Source organism: Pimephales promelas, chromosome 22 (assembly GCF_988280905.1).
Source record: "Pimephales promelas chromosome 22, fPimPro1.hap1.1, whole genome shotgun sequence".
NCBI classification, from domain to species: Eukaryota; Metazoa; Chordata; class Actinopteri; order Cypriniformes; family Leuciscidae; genus Pimephales; species Pimephales promelas.
In genome coordinates this window covers 320,419-339,157 of record NC_142790.1, presented here as the reverse complement: position 1 = coordinate 339,157, position 18,739 = coordinate 320,419, and the positions used below count along the sequence as shown (strand labels likewise).

At 44.5% G+C, this 18,739-nt stretch overlaps 1 protein-coding gene across 1 annotated transcript in view; it reads left to right on the top strand.

Annotated features, from left to right (window-relative positions):
• The window catches only part of tgfbr1b (transforming growth factor, beta receptor 1 b), a 36,908-nt gene extending 27,880 nt beyond the window's left edge, over window positions 1-9,028 (top strand). The window contains exons 4-9 of the mRNA XM_039666394.2: window positions 2,568-2,798; window positions 3,057-3,224; window positions 4,399-4,555; window positions 6,203-6,327; window positions 6,709-6,839; window positions 7,265-9,028. Coding sequence (XP_039522328.2) covers window positions 2,568-2,798; window positions 3,057-3,224; window positions 4,399-4,555; window positions 6,203-6,327; window positions 6,709-6,839; window positions 7,265-7,390 — 938 coding nt within the window. The 3' untranslated portion in view covers window positions 7,391-9,028. The remainder of the gene's footprint in view (window positions 1-2,567; window positions 2,799-3,056; window positions 3,225-4,398; window positions 4,556-6,202; window positions 6,328-6,708; window positions 6,840-7,264) is intronic.
• The last annotated feature ends 9,711 nt before the right edge of the window (window positions 9,029-18,739 follow it).

Below are 18,739 nucleotides of genomic sequence, written 5' to 3'. Positions count from 1 at the left end.
GCGTTCGTCTGGTAGTGTCGTGTTCGTCTGTTAGAGTTGCGTTCGTCTGGTGGTGTCGCGTTCGTCTGGTAGTGTCGCGTTCGTCTGGTAGTGTCGCGTTCGTCTGGTGGTGTCGTGTTCGTCTGGTAGTGTCGCGTTCGTCTGGTAGTGTCGCGTTCGTCTGGTGGTGTCGCGTTCGTCTGGTGGTGTCGTGTTCGTCTGGTAGTGTCGCGTTCGTCTGGTAGTGTCGCGTTCGTCTGGTGGTGTCACATTCGTCTGGTTGTGTTTTCTTGCCTCAAGACATCTTTCGAGTGTCAGTCCTGCTTTTACGCCCATATCTGATTCATAAGAAACGCTTCTTGTGATTCCGGTTATTCTGGCTTCATTCACACTCTTTACCCTTCATATAAACCTGTTAATCTTTCTAAACACTTTCGTCCTTTATGTGTGTTTGTTTGCGTCTGCTGCTCTCTTTGTTGTCTGGTTCGTGGATCTTCATCCCTCTCTCCTTCCCTTTGTCTCGTTGTGTTTCCCCGGCAGGATTAAAGACTGTGTGCCAGTTATTTTACTGGCACGTCGCCAAGAAAGTTAAAAAATGGGGTAAAGGCCTGTTCTCACTGACACGACATGATTTTGTCTGTTCAGACGAGTGTAAAGTTTGGCAGATGAGCTGAATGACCATATAAGTTCACTCTCTGACTTCCAGAAGAGCAGAAATACAGCGGTTACTCTGGAGCTCAAAGCTGTGCTGCACCATCAGTGTCTGACGTCCGTTTGTCACAGAGCAGAAAAGACATCATTTAGACATCGTTTCGATTTTTTTTTGTGTGTTTGCATCATAAAATACTAGAAAACTGGTTTTGAACTCTTCCTGCGCTATTAAGACTCCTGGACATGTGACCAAAGCAAACATCTTATTTGAAAAAAACTAAACAATCTGTCACATTGACTGCTCTTGAATGTTTTTGTTGGTCTGAACAAACATCCTAACAGCCGTTCAATCACATTTTTGGCGACATGATCATTTGTGTTATCAGGCCTTGTCACCAGAGCTCGACCAATTTACAGACAACCAGATTACCGAAAATAGATTCTGAATGAAAACAAACACAACACACAAAATAGTGCTGAACTTTATTACACAAAAAAACCCATTAATGAACCATGACTACGTACTGTACTTAAATATAAATATTAATATATGAATTATACCTTGATCATTAATGTTAGTTCATAGTGCATCAGTAATGTTAAGAGGTACTACTTTAAAATGTAAAGATGTTTTAGTAAATGTTTGAATCAACAAATTAACAATTTCTATAGCTTAGTTAATGTTACAGATGGACTCTTACTGTATAGTGTTCCCGTTTCACAGTCATCATGCCTACATGGCCATCTTTAATCGTCTACACAAAGGCCAAAGCATTGCATTTAGACACACATGCATATTTTATGTATACTCACACTTTATTTGCTTCTATTTTATAGCACTTGATGATTATCTAATCAAAATTACTTTTATTACAGTGACTATAAAACAAGAACTTACATCGTATGAGTTTCTGATTTATGTTTCTGTCGGCTGCACATCAATATCTCACGACGTCACCAGCTTTAAATGCCACTTCACTGGATAACCAACGCATAGAAACGACCAGCTGAATATAAACCAATGCAAATAGATGGTAACAATCGTGGTGTTAAACACTTGGACGGACTTGTGTGTGTTCTCTCACATTGCAAGCTCTCTTACCGTTTACAATGCAGCGTCTAGTCAGCAGATTACTTTACTTTTTTAATTATGTGAAAACATGTGGATCTGTCCGAATATCTGGAATGCTAAATTCGAATTTCTTTCTTAATTATTAGCAAAATTCTAATTATATTCTACTTTAAAAGGCAATCCTTCATGTGAGAGGATCAGAGTGCTGTATCGTCTCCTGTGTCCACAAGAGGGCGCAACAAGCAAATATAAACCAATGAAACATCACATCTGTTACTGAAATGACATTCACTTTAAAGTGCTTTTTTATTTTGAAACAATTGTTCTTAATTAAAATTGACCTTCCTTAATGTGCATGTAAGGAAAATAAGGTTACAAAAGTGAATAAAACTGTTTGTGCATCAGTAATCTGAGAAACACACTTCAACTACATGAACACACACCAGAAAACTGCCATCCAGAAACACACAGATCATCATAAACACCAGACACTCTTGATCTGATCACACACACACATTCCCAGATATCCCAGCCTTCCCTGACTCTTTCTTATGTCTAGTGAAGGACGCACCAGCTAACATAAATATGCTCTTGCCAACCGTTACAACCGTCTCCTTCCCAACGTTCAAAACATTGCCTTTTATCATCCTGCAAACATGGGAACGTTACTTTTGATTATTCAGAAATCTCTCAGGTTTCAGTAGGTCCTTGTTGGTGTTTCGAAGATGGAAAAAGGCTTACAGGTTTGGAGTGTAAAACTACAGGCGAAGAAGTGTGTGTGAACTGTAGTAAAGACCTGTAAAGACACAAGTGCTGAGTGTGTTCCAGTCATAAACTCCTCCTACTGTCGGTAACGTGTCCCCAGGCCTGCCGCTGCTGGTGCAGAGGACGATCGCGCGCACCATTATCCTGCAGGAGAGCATCGGGAAGGGCCGCTTCGGGGAGGTGTGGCGGGGCAAGTGGAGGGGAGAGGAGGTGGCTGTGAAGATCTTCTCCTCCAGGGAGGAGCGCTCCTGGTTCCGGGAGGCTGAGATCTACCAGACCGTCATGCTGCGCCACGAGAACATCCTGGGCTTCATCGCCGCCGACAACAAGGGTCAGGGGCCACACACTGTTTACTAGTGCTTTCATTCTAACTCCGTTTCTGTTGGAGAAAACAGCTCTTATTTAAGCATTATTTAATACTAATATGATAGTCATTGTTATTTTTAACTCTTTTTTTAAATTTTAGTTTGTTTTAATAATGTTATGTGCTTTGTCTTTTTATTCGTGTTTAGTGCGTTTAGTTTTATTTGAATAGCAGTTTGACGTGTCCTGTGTTCGCTGAATGTCATGTGTGTTTTGTCACGATCAGATAACGGCACCTGGACGCAGCTGTGGCTGGTGTCAGACTACCATGAGCACGGCTCGCTGTTCGACTACCTGAACCGCTACACGGTGACGGTGGAGGGCATGATCAAGCTGTCTTTGTCCACTGCCAGCGGCCTGGCACACCTGCACATGGAGATCGTGGGCACGCAAGGTACCTGTGCTCACCCTCACCTGTGTGGTCACCTGTGCTCACTAGTGATGCGCGGGTCGACTCGTAACCCGCGGGTCGGGTTGGGGCGGGTAAAGAAATTGTCACTTTATTTGCGGGGCGGGTTGGGGCGGGTCATTACGTTTTTTTTTTATCCATGTATGTTGCTTTCAATTTCCAGCCTATATTAAATATTTGGGAATATCTATTTTCATATTTTATAAGGTTACAATACGATTGCCGTAGCAACGTAACTTGCGTGAGGTTCCCAAACCTTTGGTGTCACGTGACACGTCATGAAAGCGCCGCGTCAAGCAGCTCCCGCCGACAGCCTCGACAAGAACAACAACGGAGAAATAAAAGTGAATTGAGGTCGGGAATATACATGATTAAAAGAAGAAAAGGTCAGGCTGCTAAATCTAATGTTCGGGAGCGGTTCTCAGCAGGAGACAACAGTGGTCTCGGCTACCTGAAGTGCAACTCGTGTGAAACATGTACAAACAGACAAAAAACGGGCACTTCCAGCATGTCAAGACATATTTGTGGGGGTCTAAGAAATAAAAAAAAAATGGTTTAGCATTAGATGAATACAAATTCTGCTTTGTAAAAGTTGAAAATGTTTATTAATATGACCTGATTTATGGTTCATATTCATAATCGTCTGTTGTTGCCAGTTTACAGGGCGATGTTTTCAAGCACTTTCAGGCTGAAATAAAGGCTGTTTTCATTTACATTACAATGCCCAGTAGCTACTATGTCTATTTTACTGTCGCGGGTGCGGTGCGGTGCGGGGCGGGTTGTAAAAATAGAGACAGTGGTGCGGTGCGGACTGGGGCGGGCCAAATAATTTCATAAAAGCGGGACCCGCGGGTTGGAAAAAAGCCGACCCGCGCATCACTAGTGCTCATCCTCACCTGTGTTCACCTCGATGGTCACCTGTGTGCTCATGTTTGATGAGCTCTATATATGTTCCCAATCAGAGTTTATCCATGAATTAAATCTGTTTGTCACAGAAAGCGATTGTGGCTCTTCCAAAGACTCACTTTATCATTTTTTTTCAAGCTTCAAAGTCGTGGTTTGACAAATATCTCTCAGATGTCATCAGAAATGCTCTCATGAGTGAGGAGAGCGATGGACTGATCCTCCTGTAATCTGCTGTTCCTGCATCTGGTTCCAGGAAAGCCGGCGATCGCCCACCGCGACCTGAAGTCCAAGAACATCCTGGTGAAGAAGAACGGCACGTGTTGCATCGCAGACCTGGGATTGGCCGTTCGCCACGACTCCGCCACCGACACCATCGACATCGCGCCCAATCACAGAGTGGGAACCAAACGGTAATATTCTTTCTCACTTTGGCTTCGGCTCTTCGTGTCTTCCCACAATGCATTCACAACCCCAGCAGTGATATGGAGGAAGGCACACAGCCAAAGGTTTGGATTAGTACGATTTTTAATGTTTTTAAAAGAAGTCTCTTCTGCTCACCAAGGCTGCGTTTATTTGATCAAAAATAAAAAGAAGAATGATTCCAGTTTAAATCATCTGTGTTCTTTGTGAATATCCAGTAAAGTGTAATTTATTCCTGAATTTATCATCATTACTCCAGTCTTCAGTGTCACATGATCCTTCACAAATCACTCTAATATGAGGATCTGATCAGTAAATTGACAGTATTGATAGTAATTGACAGATTTTTGTCACAAAATATTCTATTTCAAATCAATGCTGTTCTTTTGAACATTCTAGTCATCAAAGAATGCTGAAATAAAAATCAAATAATTGTTTTCAACACTGATAATAATTATAATGATGATTATGATAATTGATTGTGCTAGAGCTGTACTATTCCAATCTCTAATATTCATCGAATTAAACAACAAAACAGCACATTCATGTGCAAACCCTGTGCACTTCAATTGTGTGTGTGTGTGTAAGTAGGTGGTGATGATGAAATCACTGACGTGGTGTGTTCATTTCGCTGTGTGTTGACATGTGTTTCTCAGATTACTGATGCACAAACACAGTTTTATACACTTTTGTAACCTTATTTTCCTTGCATGCACATTAAGGAAATTATATTTTATTTAAAACAATTGTTTCAAAATAAAAAAGCACTTTAAAAAGTGAGTGTCATTTCAGTAACAGATGCGATGCTTGATTGGTTTATATTTGCTTGTTGCGCTCGCTTGCGCCGCCTTGTGGACACAGGAGACGATATAGCACTCTGATCCTCTCACATCAAGGATTGCCTTTAGAAGTAGAATATAATTAGAATTTTGCTAATATTTAAGAAAGAAATTCAAATTTAGCTTTCCAGACATTTTGACAGCTCTAATGTGTAGAAATAAATGTAGACATTTCCTGATTCATCGCTGTAATGTTCATGCCGCAGATGAAACTGCATCGAACTGAATTAACCCATTAGGATGTAACGATCTCTCTAACACTGTTTTTAATGCAGCCAATGCAGAAATGCAGAAATGTTTCCTCTAAAGACTGAGTAATAGTAATGAACAACATGTGTTGCATGGAATATGCATCATTTACAGTACAGTCAATATTAAAGTGTAACAAAAGACACTTTAAAATAAATTGTCACAAACTCTTTTTCGTGCCGTAAATAAAACCAAATGTTGCGCAGATAAATGTAAAAGCATTTTTTTGTTTCATTTTGTATTTGAATTGATTATGTTTTATTATTTACTGAATAATGTATGTCATTACTTTGGTATGCACTTGTTTTCGTAGTAAAAATGCCCAATATTGGCAGCGGTTCCTCGGCGATCTGTGCTGTGTACGGCCACTTTAACTCTATATCCATGTATTCTGAAATCTGCCGGATTTCTCTCCTTTTCAGGGCTTTCTTTTCATCCCTTGGTAAAAACATGAGAAAGTCAACCTAAGAAAGACCGTGTTTTTGTTCCATGGGGGCATAAATGTCTTTGCTTTATGAAATCTGAATGTGTGTTGTGTGTGTTCCACAGGTATATGGCCCCAGAAGTGCTGGATGACTCGATAAACATGAAGCACTTCGAGTCGTTCAAGCGGGCCGACATCTACGCCATGGGTCTGGTGTTCTGGGAGATCGCCAGCAGATGCTCCATCGGAGGTAGTGTCCAGCGCCGTCTTCTGATGAACGTGCTTTCATGCATTTACATTCAGTCATTAGCAGAAGCCTTGGCTTACGAATGGGGACTGAAGTCATGAAGAGGCAGAACTACACTAGAAGTGCTCGACACACTGAGCTCAGGCACTGCTTATAGTGGACCAAGCCAGACAAAAGGAAATCATTTATTTTTATTTCCTGTTATTTTTTAACTGGTTAAGTGCTCTCGGAAGAGAATTGCAAACGAATAAAGCTAATAACCGCTGTAGTTTTGCTGCTGCAGAGTCTTTTTCCCTGGTTCAGTCTGACAGACGAGTATCGTGTGAGATCTGCTGTGTCGTCTGGTCTGTAGACTGATTTGTCCTCACACACACTTTTGCGCAGGCATTCACGAGGACTACCAGCTGCCGTACCACGACCTGGTGCAGTCGGACCCGTCGGTGGAGGAGATGCGGAGAGTCGTGTGTGAACAGAAGCTGAGACCCAACATTCCCAACCGGTGGCAGAGCTGCGAGGTGACACACACACACACACACACACACACAGATCCGTTCACTAGCATGTGTTTCTAGCGAGTTTCTAGCATGTGTTTCTAATGTTTGGCGTGGCGTTTTAAGCAGATGGTATGTCTGCATTCTGCTCTGGTTTACAGGTTAGCCTGAACATGAACAGGACGTTATATATATACAGGACACATTTGAAAAGTAACTAAAATAAATGATGTATGAATGATGATAAAAAGTCTTTCCGTGACAGATTTAATGTGACTTTTGTATAACCAGTCTATTAGTTTTAATAAAAAAATCAACCCCTGAGAAACTGAAGAAACTTCCCGTACGAGCCCCCAATAATGCTCTACCCATCTAGGGCTCGAGGCGCATCATAACGATGACAAACCCCTTCATTGCTCATGTGTTTCCCTGTCTCTGATTGTGTTCAGGCTCTGCGTGTGATGGCCAAGATCATGAGGGAGTGCTGGTACGCTAACGGAGCCGCTCGCCTCACCGCGCTGCGCATCAAGAAGACTTTATCTCAGCTCAGCCAGCAGGAGGGCATCAAGATGTAGACCGCTACACTGAGCCATGCTTATATCATCACCGTATCATTATCCTTTATTACTGCATCACCTCTGTCTGAGAGAGGACGCTAGCACTTTGAATGAAGCGTCAGCTAGTTTCCGCATCCTTCGCCTCGGTCTTAAACCCCGCCTGGACTTAGAGGTGGGTTTAAAACACAGATTCATGATGAACGCCCCACATGCATATCCAGCTGGTGCTGTGGGTGTCCCGGGCTCTCATTCTCAACAGATACTTCGCCTGGGTTCAAGGAAAGTGCTACCTAAGAAGGATTCTTTAATTATTTATAACGTTTTTGTTCAGTGGCCGGGTTGATTTGAAGTTTTGGTTGATTTGACATGACCTTGCGTTTAATTTCCGCTCAGTCTAACTGTTTTTTTGGTTCTCTTTTTGCAAAAACAAAACTGGGCACGACCTCATTCAGTCTTGGCGAACATGCTGCGACATATGCAATATAGATGAAACGTATCTACTTTATATTTTTTACTGCTCTGCTACAACAACTTCGATGACAACCATGCCTTCCAAGCCAGGTGTTACCAGAAAGTGCCACTGCTTTGAAACCAACCAACCCTCCCTCATGGTGTGACCGGCCCATCGGTCCGAGCGCATCGAGGCGGGCTCCGCGCGCCAACGTCTCTTATGCACAGTGAGGGACAGTGGGCCGCCACACTCCGATTAGCTGGTGCCATGCTTCATTTCTGCCTCTTTATTGTCTTCATTGGTGCACCACTGAGGGATGTTACAACAATCCAGACCTCTTCACGTTACAGCTTGTTTTATGGAGCAATGTGTGTTTTCACATTGGGAATCCGGTGTGTGAAGCGTTGGACACCCGCCTTCGGTCGGAGGAAACCAACCACGAGTTAAAAGGACTGAAGGAGATATATAGCAAGCCAGCGACTGGCTACGGACACAACTGAAAGCAAAAATTCTGCGAAAAAATAGCAAAACTGAGAGTTGCCCAATGAAAACACGATTATTTCTTTCTCGGCGAGGGGCGTTATTATAGCAAATGGATATTTACTAAGCCATAGGTTTTCCAACATTTTTTGGCAACATTTTTTAATAGAATGTCAAAATATCAAGGACTGCTTTAAAACTCTTTTGAGCAAGCCTTAAGGGACCAATCGATTATGTGGAGGTTGTTGGTGTGTGTGTTGTTGTCTGCGTTGGAACTGACTGTAATAGTGTGGTAGGATCTGTACTCTATGTAACCGAATACATAAATGTAGCAGTTGTGTGTCGGTGGACGAACCGTCTCGCCACCAAACAAGCTTTGCTGTGTAGAGTCAGAGCGGAGGATATGTGATAGTGCTGTTCCTGCGCTCATGAAGAAGAACGAGACGTCACGATCAACGAGCTTCTGTTTACTTCATCTTCTCAAGGTATCAGTTTCTGCTGCTCATTTAAGCATGGAACTTCAGTTTCTTTTTATTATGATGTGCTTATACTTTGGACACTTTTCCTAAAGGACAAACATCTGAGTTTAAGAGCTTGTGTGAGATGGCATTAGTCTAAGGGAACCGTGCCAGTCGTCTGGAGGGACCGTAGAGCATTAATGTGTGTTGAGTTCAATGAATGAATGAATGAATGAATGAACGAATGAATAAAGGACTCCTGCTACACGTTGAAATGCTAAATGTATGGCTATGGAGGTAATGTCTATAAATAATGTGTAAATGTATATAAATATGTCTGTATTATGTGTGTCAGGCTAGGGGCTCTACACCGTGTACAGTTTGACAGAAAATCTGGAGGGAAAAGTGTAAATTGAACCCAAAAAAGCAAATCAAGACGTGCAGTCGGAGCTCAAAGGGGAAGAGCGGCTCGTCTGAGGGAATATAAGCGTAGTTAATTTTGCTTCAAAAAACTTAAAGAAATGGTTCAACCAAAATTGAAAATGATCTCATGTCATTCCAACCCTGTATGCCCATGTAAGATGAGTTCGGTATTGTAAAAACATCGTGCGACTCGTGCTCGATATTCCAATTCCAACACTTTATCTCACAGTGTCCTTGTTGCATATGTTGCATGTACTTACTATAGTAATAACATTAAATGATGCAACTAACCCTCAACCTAACCCTATAGTAAGTACATGTTGTAAATGAATATTACTCAGTACTTAAATATAGAATTACACTGTAACAAGAACACCTTCAAATAAAGTGCAACCGAAAATTGTGTTAGCACTGGAAATCAACAAACACAGACTTGGAGAAGTCGAGTCTCCTTCATTTATAGAGAAATTATAAATTTCACTGCAGTTTTACAGTGCTGACAGGAGATTACAGTAACAGAGATTGTTTAGACTTTACCGCAGCTCTAAAATAAAGTTATTGTCCAGCTTAAGTTAGTTTTGATTGATTCACTTCCGTTGCAACGATAATTAGTTATTAATTTGGGGGCCGCTAACACGACACCGCTCTAACAGAAACCGTTAAGGCGCTCCGGCCGCTCATGCGCTCGACAACAGTGTTTGCAGCTCGAGAACAGAAGCGTGTTTGGAGAAGTAGCGGTATGCATTCTGTGAATGAATGAGGTTTGATCGAGTGGTTAATCTGAGTGCTTCGGCTCGGTCTCAACCGGTCACTGTGAATGCATGAACAAGAGCAGCCAGCATTTTCTACAAAATATCTCTTTCAGTGTTCAGAGGTTTGGAACAACCTGAGATCATTTCCTCATCGGCTGAACCTTGTTTACTCTTGTCAGTTACAGATTTGAGCTTTCGCATTTTTAATTACCAGCATTTGGTTTCAGATTCGCACACATCTCCATCCAGCTGTTTCTGTAGTGCCGTGCCAGAGTCCTCCAGCGCTCCCGGTCAGTCTAGCTCGAGTCCTCCAGCGCTCCAGGTCAGTCTAGCTTGAGTCCTCCAGCGCTCCCGGTCAGTCTAGCTCGAGTCCTCCAGCGCTCCAGGTCAGTCTAGCTCGAGTCCTCCAGCGCTCCAGGTCAGTCTAGCTCGAGTCCTCCAGCGCTCCAGGTCAGTCTAGCTTGAGTCCTCCAGCGCTCCGGGTCAGTCTAGCTCGAGTCCTCCAGTGCTCCGGGTCAGTCTAGCTCGAGTCCTCCAGCGCTCCAGGTCAGTCTAGCTTGAGTCCTCCAGCGCTCCGGGTCAGTCTAGCTCGAGTCCTCCAGCGCTCCGGGTCAGTCTAGCTCAAGTCCTCCAGCGCTCCAGGTCAGTCTAGCTCGAGTCCTCCAGCGCTCCAGGTCAGTCTAGCTTGAGTCCTCCAGCGCTCCAGGTCAGTCTAGCTTGAGTCCTCCAGCGCTCCGGGTCAGTCTAGCTCGAGTCCTCCAGCGCTCCAGGTCAGTCTAGCTTGAGTCCTCCAGCGCTCCAGGTCAGTCTAGCTCGAGTCCTCCAGCGCTCCAGGTCAGTCTAGCTTGAGTCCTCCAGCGCTCCAGGTCAGTCTAGCTCGAGTCCTCCAGCGCTCCGGGTCAGTCTAGCTCGAGTCCTCCAGCGCTCCAGGTCAGTCTAGCTTGAGTCCTCCAGCGCTCCAGGTCAGTCTAGCTCGAGTCCTCCAGCGCTCCAGGTCAGTCTAGCTTGAGTCCTCCAGCGCTCCAGGTCAGTCTAGCTTGAGTCCTCCAGCGCTCCGGGTCAGTCTAGCTCGAGTCCTCCAGCGCTCCAGGTCAGTCTAGCTTGAGTCCTCCAGCGCTCCCGGTCAGTCTAGCTTGAGTCCTCCAGCGCTCCAGGTCAGTCTAGCTTGAGTCCTCCAGCGCTCCGGGTCAGTCTAGCTTGAGTCCTCCAGCGCTCCAGGTCAGTCTAGCTTGAGTCCTCCAGCGCTCCAGGTCAGTCTAGCTTGAGTCCTCCAGCGCTCCGGGTCAGTCTAGCTCGAGTCCTCCAGCGCTCCAGGTCAGTCTAGCTTGAGTCCTCCAGCGCTCCAGGTCAGTCTAGCTCGAGTCCTCCAGCGCTCCGGGTCAGTCTAGCTCAAGTCCTCCAGCGCTGCCGGTCAGTGTAGCTCAAGTCCTCCAGCGCTCCAGGTCAGTCTAGCTCGAGTCCTCCAGCGCTCCGGGTCAGTCTAGCTCAAGTCCTCCAGCGCTGCCGGTCAGTCTAGCTCAAGTCCTCCAGCGCTCCCAGTCAGTCTAGCTCGAGTCCTCCAGCGCTCCAGGTCAGTCTAGCTCGAGTCCTCCAGCGCTCCGGGTCAGTCTAGCTCAAGTCCTCCAGCGCTCCAGGTCAGTCTAGCTCGAGTCCTCCAGCGCTCCGGGTCAGTCTAGCTCAAGTCCTCCAGCGCTCCGGGTCAGTCTAGCTCAAGTCCTCTACCGCTCCCGGTCCTCTAACCCTCCCGGTCAGTGTAGCTCGAGTTCTCCAGCGCTCCGGGTCAGTCTAGCTCGAGTCCTCCAGCGCTCCGGGTCAGTCTAGCTCGAGTCCTCTACCGCTCCCGGTCCTCTAACCCTCCCAGTCAGTCTAGCTCGAGTCCTCCAGCGCTCCGGGTCAGTCTAGCTCGAGTCCTCTACTGCTCCCGGTCCTCTAAACCTCCCGGTCAGTGTAGCTCGAGTCCTCCAGCGCTCCGGGTCAGTCTAGCTCGAGTCCTCTACTGCTCCCGGTCCTCTAACCCTCCCGGTCAGTGTAGCTCGAGTTCTCCACCACTCCCGGTCAGTCTAGCTCGAGTCCTCCAGCGCTCCGGGTCAGTCTAGCTCGAGTCCTCCAGCGCTCCGGGTCAGTCTAGCTCGAGTCCTCTGCCGCTCCCGGTCCTCTAACCCTCCCAGTCAGTCTAGCTCGAGTCCTCCAGCGCTCCGGGTCAGTCTAGCTCGAGTCCTCTACTGCTCCCGGTCCTCTAAACCTCCCGGTCAGTGTAGCTCGAGTCCTCCAGCGCTCCGGGTCAGTCTAGCTCGAGTCCTCTACTGCTCCCGGTCCTCTAACCCTCCCGGTCAGTGTAGCTCGAGTTCTCCACCACTCCCGGTCAGTCTAGCTCGAGTCCTCTACTGCTCCCGGTCCTCTAACCCTCCCGGTCAGTGTAGCTCGAGTTCTCCACCACTCCCGGTCAGTCTAGCTCGAGTCCTCCAGCGCTCCGGGTCAGTCTAGCTCGAGTCCTCCAGCGCTCCGGGTCAGTCTAGCTCGAGTCCTCTGCCGCTCCCGGTCCTCTAACCCTCCCAGTCAGTCTAGCTCGAGTCCTCCAGCGCTCCGGGTCAGTCTAGCTCGAGTCCTCTACCGCTCCCGGTCCTCTAACCCTCCCGGTCAGTGTTGCTCAAGTTCTCCACCACTCCCAGTCAGTCTAGCTCGAGTCCTCTACCGCTCCCGGTCCTCTAACCCTCCCAGTCAGTCTAGCTTGAGTCCTCTTGCGCTCCCGGTCAGTGTAGCTCGAGTTCTCCAGTGCTCCCGGTCAGTGTAGCTCGAGTCCTCCAGCGCTCCGGGTCAGTCTAGCTCGAGTCCTCTACCGCTCCCGGTCCTCTAACCCTCCCAGTCAGTCTAGCTCGAGTCCTCCAGCGCTCCGGGTCAGTCTAGCTCGAGTCCTCTACTGCTCCCGGTCCTCTAAACCTCCCGGTCAGTCTAGCTCGAGTCCTCTACCGCTCCCAGTCCTGTAACCCTCCCAGTCAGTCTAGCTCGAGTCCTCTACCGCTCCCGGTCCTCTAACCCTCCCAGTCAGTCTAGCTTGAGTCCTCTTGCGCTCCCGGTCAGTGTAGCTCGAGTTCTCCAGCGCTCCCGGTCAGTGTAACTCGAGTTCTCCAGCGCTCCCGGTCAGTGTAACTCGAGTCCTCCGGCACTCCCGGTCAGTGTAGCTCGAGTTCTCCAGTGCTCCCGGTCAGTGTAGCTCGAGTCCTCCAGCGCTCCGGGTCAGTCTAGCTTGAGTCCTCCAGCGCTCCGGGTCAGTCTAGCTTGAGTCCTCTACCGCTCCCGGTCCTCTAAACCTCCCGGTCAGTCTAGCTCGAGTCCTCTACCGCTCCCAGTCCTGTAACCCTCCCAGTCAGTCTAGCTCGAGTCCTCCAGCGCTCCGGGTCAGTCTAGCTCGAGTCCTCTACTGCTCCCGGTCCTCTAAACCTCCCGGTCAGTCTAGCTTGAGTCCTCTACCGCTCCCGGTCCTCTAACCCTCCCAGTCAGTCTAGCTCGAGTCCTCCAGCGCTCCGGGTCAGTCTAGCTCGAGTCCTCTACTGCTCCCGGTCCTCTAAACCTCCCGGTCAGTCTAGCTCGAGTCCTCTACCGCTCCCAGTCCTGTAACCCTCCCAGTCAGTCTAGCTCGAGTCCTCTACCGCTCCCGGTCCTCTAACCCTCCCAGTCAGTCTAGCTTGAGTCCTCTTGCGCTCCCGGTCAGTGTAGCTCGAGTTCTCCAGCGCTCCCGGTCAGTGTAACTCGAGTTCTCCAGCGCTCCCGGTCAGTGTAACTCGAGTTCTCCAGCGCTCCCGGTCAGTGTAACTCGAGTCCTCCGGCACTCCCGGTCAGTGTAGCTCGAGTTCTCCAGTGCTCCCGGTCAGTGTAGCTCGAGTTCTCCAGTGCTCCTGGTCAGTGTAGCTCGAGTTCTCCAGTGCTCCTGGTCAGTGTAGCTCGAGTTCTCCAGCGCTCCCGGTCAGTGTAACTCGAGTCCTCCAGTGCTCCCGGTCCTCCAGTGCTCCCGGTCCTCCAGTGCTCCCGGTCAGTGTAACTCGAGTCCTCCAGTGCTCCCGGTCCTCCAGTGCTCCCGGTCAGTGTAGCTCGAGTTCACCAGCACTCCTGGTCCTCCAATGCTCCTAGTCAGTATAGCTTGAGTTCTCCAGAGCTCCCGATCATTGTAGCTCGGGTTCTACAGTACTCCCGGTCCTTCTACGCTCCTGGTCAGTGTAGCTCAAGTTCTCCACCACGCCTGGTCAGTGTAGCTCGAATCCACCTGCGCTCAGGCCAGTGTTGCCAGAACGGAGATGTCCAAGTCTCGTACCTGAAGCTCAAAATTATTGTACACGAGTCACAGGTATAGAATACAGCTATTTATTGACCAACAACTTTCTGACATGACACAAAAATGACTTTATTGCTAAAATATCGACATCAGGTTGAAATTATTATTTTTTTCCTCCTTGCAAAACATACAGAGATGACATGTTAATGATATACAACAAAATATACAAAAGAACATTAACTTGTGCTCATGAGAGAGTCATTCTCCAAGTTGATTGGCCGAGAAGACGAGCTTAAAGCCACAGAGGTCAAAACTTTTGAACAAATACGATAATTATTGTACGTCTGGCAACACTGGTCAAGTCTGAGCTCTCGATGAAGAGATTTGATTGGCAGCGGCTGTATTTCCTGTAGCCAGACGCTTGAGAGATGATCATGTGCCCTTAAACGACCCAGAAAACCTGTGGCTTTTCATTAACAAGCCTGTGATTCTCTACAAACAGATGCAGTTTCACACTATTATGCACACGATGTGTCAGTTGATTACTAATTAACATAAGCACGAACCAGTCAAGGCCGTGTCCCGCCTAAACGTGACAGACGTGAATGTCTATTTGCATAATTTCACTAAATGTCAGCCATTTTGAAGGAGGTGTGATGAAAACACACGGGTCTTTTACTCATTTATGCAAACGTATTTGTTCACACAGACCTCAAGCTCTTGGCTAGCAATCGTTGTGCTTTTACAGCTATGCTATCACACAGACACTGTGAGAAAGACCCATGAGGGACGGTGGCCCGGCAGCACCGAACGCCTAGAAGAACTGTGGGTCGTTTAAGGGCAAAATAGTTTTACCCATGGTGCATTTCACCTGGACGCTGTGTGTGAGGACGGCAGGGGAAAGCTTTATCGTGTTTTATTTGGTGCCTATGTTTCACTATATTTCGTTTTTTTTTTATTCCACTTAGAAAGATGCACTGCATGGGACTTATTTCTAATGTTTGCATCACTTGCTTTTTAAAAAAAGAAAACATTCAAAATGACAAAAAAAAAATTCAATAAAAAGTTTTAAAAAGGTCAAAAAGTCATGAGAAAAATACCTCTCCTTCTCTGAAGACCAATGTGTTTATACCTCAGTGTATATAACGGATTCGTTTGCAGTTTCGTTTCTTCTGAAATGCTGAATGAAGTTTAATGTCGCTGGAACCTGTCAATGTTATTGTGTTTTTGTCCAAACAGTATATTCCTTTATTAAACCATTATTTGGTTTTGTTATTTCCTCTTTTTTTTGTTTTGTTCTGTATGAATTATGTGTCCTTTAATGCCTCCTCAGCTGTATAGAAATGCCTTGTACTGTTTCTTTTCCAAAAAATAACAAAAGAAGAAAAACACGAGAGCTGAGGTGTGTGTGGCATTACACACACCTCGCTTAATTTCTAAAGCATTATATCGACTTTTTCTAGTGTGTACAGATGAACTGCATAGGATTATAGCGGAGTGAAGATCACGTTCTTTCTAACATAGTGATAGAGATGGTGTGAATAAAACAACATGTTCAAACTTTATGCCTGTCTTAGTTTCATTTCGTACCTGCCTATATATATATATATATGAAGAGTTCAGATGCAAAAGCCTCTAAGTGCCATTTGCAAGCTTGTATATTTAAGTTCAGTAATTTCACTTAAATGGCAATGAAGATTACCTATTAATTGTCATTTAAGTGAAATTACTGAACTTAAATATGCATGCTTGATAAAAATGGTCATTTTAGAAGAAAATTTCAAATGGCATTTAGAGGCTTTTGCACCTGAACTCTTCATATATATAACTGTATTTGCTCCAAACAAGAATCAGTTTTCACTCAATCAAGAAAATAATAAATATAAATATTAAAATAAATATTTGAAACTTCTTTAAATTATTATTTGTATTATAATTTTATTACTTTTATATTTTATGAAAGGGTTTCAAAGGAATGAGTAAAAATATGGGACCCCCAAACAATGAGATAGGAGGACAAATTATATTTCAATATAAAAAACAAATAAAACTTTGCATTTACTCCCTAAACATTTTCGATGGGAATAATGGAGAAGTGGAAGAACTATATGTTTACACAAAGTTTTGGGGAAGGCAATACTGCGACAAGATTATGTTAAAGTTCTCATATTCATATTTTTTCAGTCCCCAATGGCTCTGTATAAAAATGTGTGTGCCTGAGCTTTTATTTGTATTATTGTTATTATAACTTTTATACCATGCCTGAATAATTTATTGTGAAATATATTATATATAGAATTATCTATATCTCACAACTGTGACTTTATTTCTCTATATTTCACAACTCTGACTTTATTTCTCTATATTTCACAACTGTGACTTTATTTCTCTATATTTCACAACTGTGACTTTATTTCTCTATATTTAACAACCATGACTCTATATGTCATAATTGCAACATTTTTTTATAATTCACAATGTGAATTATATTATATCAACATTATATCACTCAGTGTAACTTAATTTTACTTTGTATTATTTTAAACTTCAACTTTCCTGATTAACTCTGCCCTCTGTGATTTCTGATGACAGCAGACGTAACTCAGACCTGTTCTTTTATTTCAAGCAGAGTTGAAATATGCCTTGTAAAATGAATGGAATTGGCTTGCAGTGTTTATTATGGACTACATTTCTAGTTAGATCTGAAACTAATGTTGAGATCAGAGCAACTCCACAGAACATCTGATTTCTGCCCAACAATGAAGAAATCAATAAAACATGAGGATATCGATTGGTGAATCCTATTCCGCTCATTTCACTCATTATATGCCCATACCTTCACTCTTTCTCTCTTTTATTCATCACTTCTTTCTCTCTGGCACTTCAGATATTCAAAAGCCCGTGTGTCTTCAGCCGTGCGATTCTCCTGTGCAGAGAGAGGAAATACAGGACTCATTTCAGCTCGTCTCTAATGCCAAGGTACAGTTGTCTTGTAAACAGAACATTATTTAAAAGGTAACGATAATGTTAGTACAATGTCCTCTTAACATAACTCTTTACGTGTTTATTTGCAACATTCCAGGAAGGTCATAAAGGTCATCAAGTACAAATGACTAAATGAACATGTTCTCAGAACTTTTTCTTAATGTTATCAGTGTTCAGGTAAAAATGGCATAATACAGATGTTGTTCTAAGAATGTGTCTCTTAATTTCAGGATATCAGATTATTAATCAGATATTAGCCTAATAATGTTCTGTAAATGTTATTCAAAGAACGTTTCCCCTTAAATTGTCAAAGCATTACTGAAAAGTGTTGTCTGTGGGCTTTAGTTTCTCTGCAGGGCTTCATTATTAAAGCACAGGCTTTTCAAAGGACAGAAGCAACAGCAGACGCAAGATATTATAAGCTAGAACTGTCATAGTGCCTTGAGTTGATGTGAGAGACGCTTTGTAGAAGTGTATTTCCAGTGATCTGTCCTCAGGCCAGGAATAGCAGGAGTCAGAGATCGTCTCTGCAAGTGCAGCGGTGAAGTATGGGCTGTTTTGTGACGTACAGGTCAGACGCTGAGCTTGGAGCGTGCAGGAGGATCCTCAGATATGTCTGAAGAGCTGTAGTAGTGCAAGCGTGCGACTCCTCAGGGTGTGGGACTCGGATCGTCCAGCAGAGGACACTGCTGCTCCACAGCTCGTCACTCACACACATGCAGTATTGTGCATTTGATGGACGCATTTTGTGAGCTGTCATTATAAGTTTCTGCATATATCTGAGAAGAACACACTGAAAATCTGGGATTGATCTGTATCTGGGGGATACAATTTAACAATTAATCGCAATTAATCATATTTAATATAAATATCCAAAATAAAAGTTTGTTTATATAGGCTAATATATGTGTGTGTAGTGTGTATAATTATTTTGTGTACATAAATACAGACACAAGCATGTATATATTTGCATGTATAGACTATATATATATATTTACATATACACTCTTAGAAGAAAAGGTTCTATATAGAACCTTAAAACGTTCTTTCAGCGCTACGTATTTGGAACCCCTAAAAGGTTCTATACACTCTTAAAAAAAGTGTTCCTCTGGTTTCTATATAGAACCCTGGGGTTCCATACTTGGCCAATAGAACCTTTTACCAAAAAAATGGTTCTATATAGACCCATTTTGGAGTTCCAAATATGAAGCGGGGGATGGAACCATTTCTGGTTCTAAATAGATCCATTTCTTTTAAGAGTGCACATTATATTATATAAATATTTTATATAATTAACAAATTTTTCTTATACATGCATGTGTGTTTCTGTACACAAAATAATTATACACAGTACACACACATATATTATAGAAACAAACTTTTATTTTGGATGCGAATAATCGTGATGAATAAAAATCTAATATAAGAATTTCCCCGTTCATCTACAAGGGAATTATAATTACATTAAACATGACACGCGTCACGGACTGCAGGTCCAATCATCCCGAAACCAGGCGTGTGTGTCCCTCATCCCCAAACACACATGTCCAG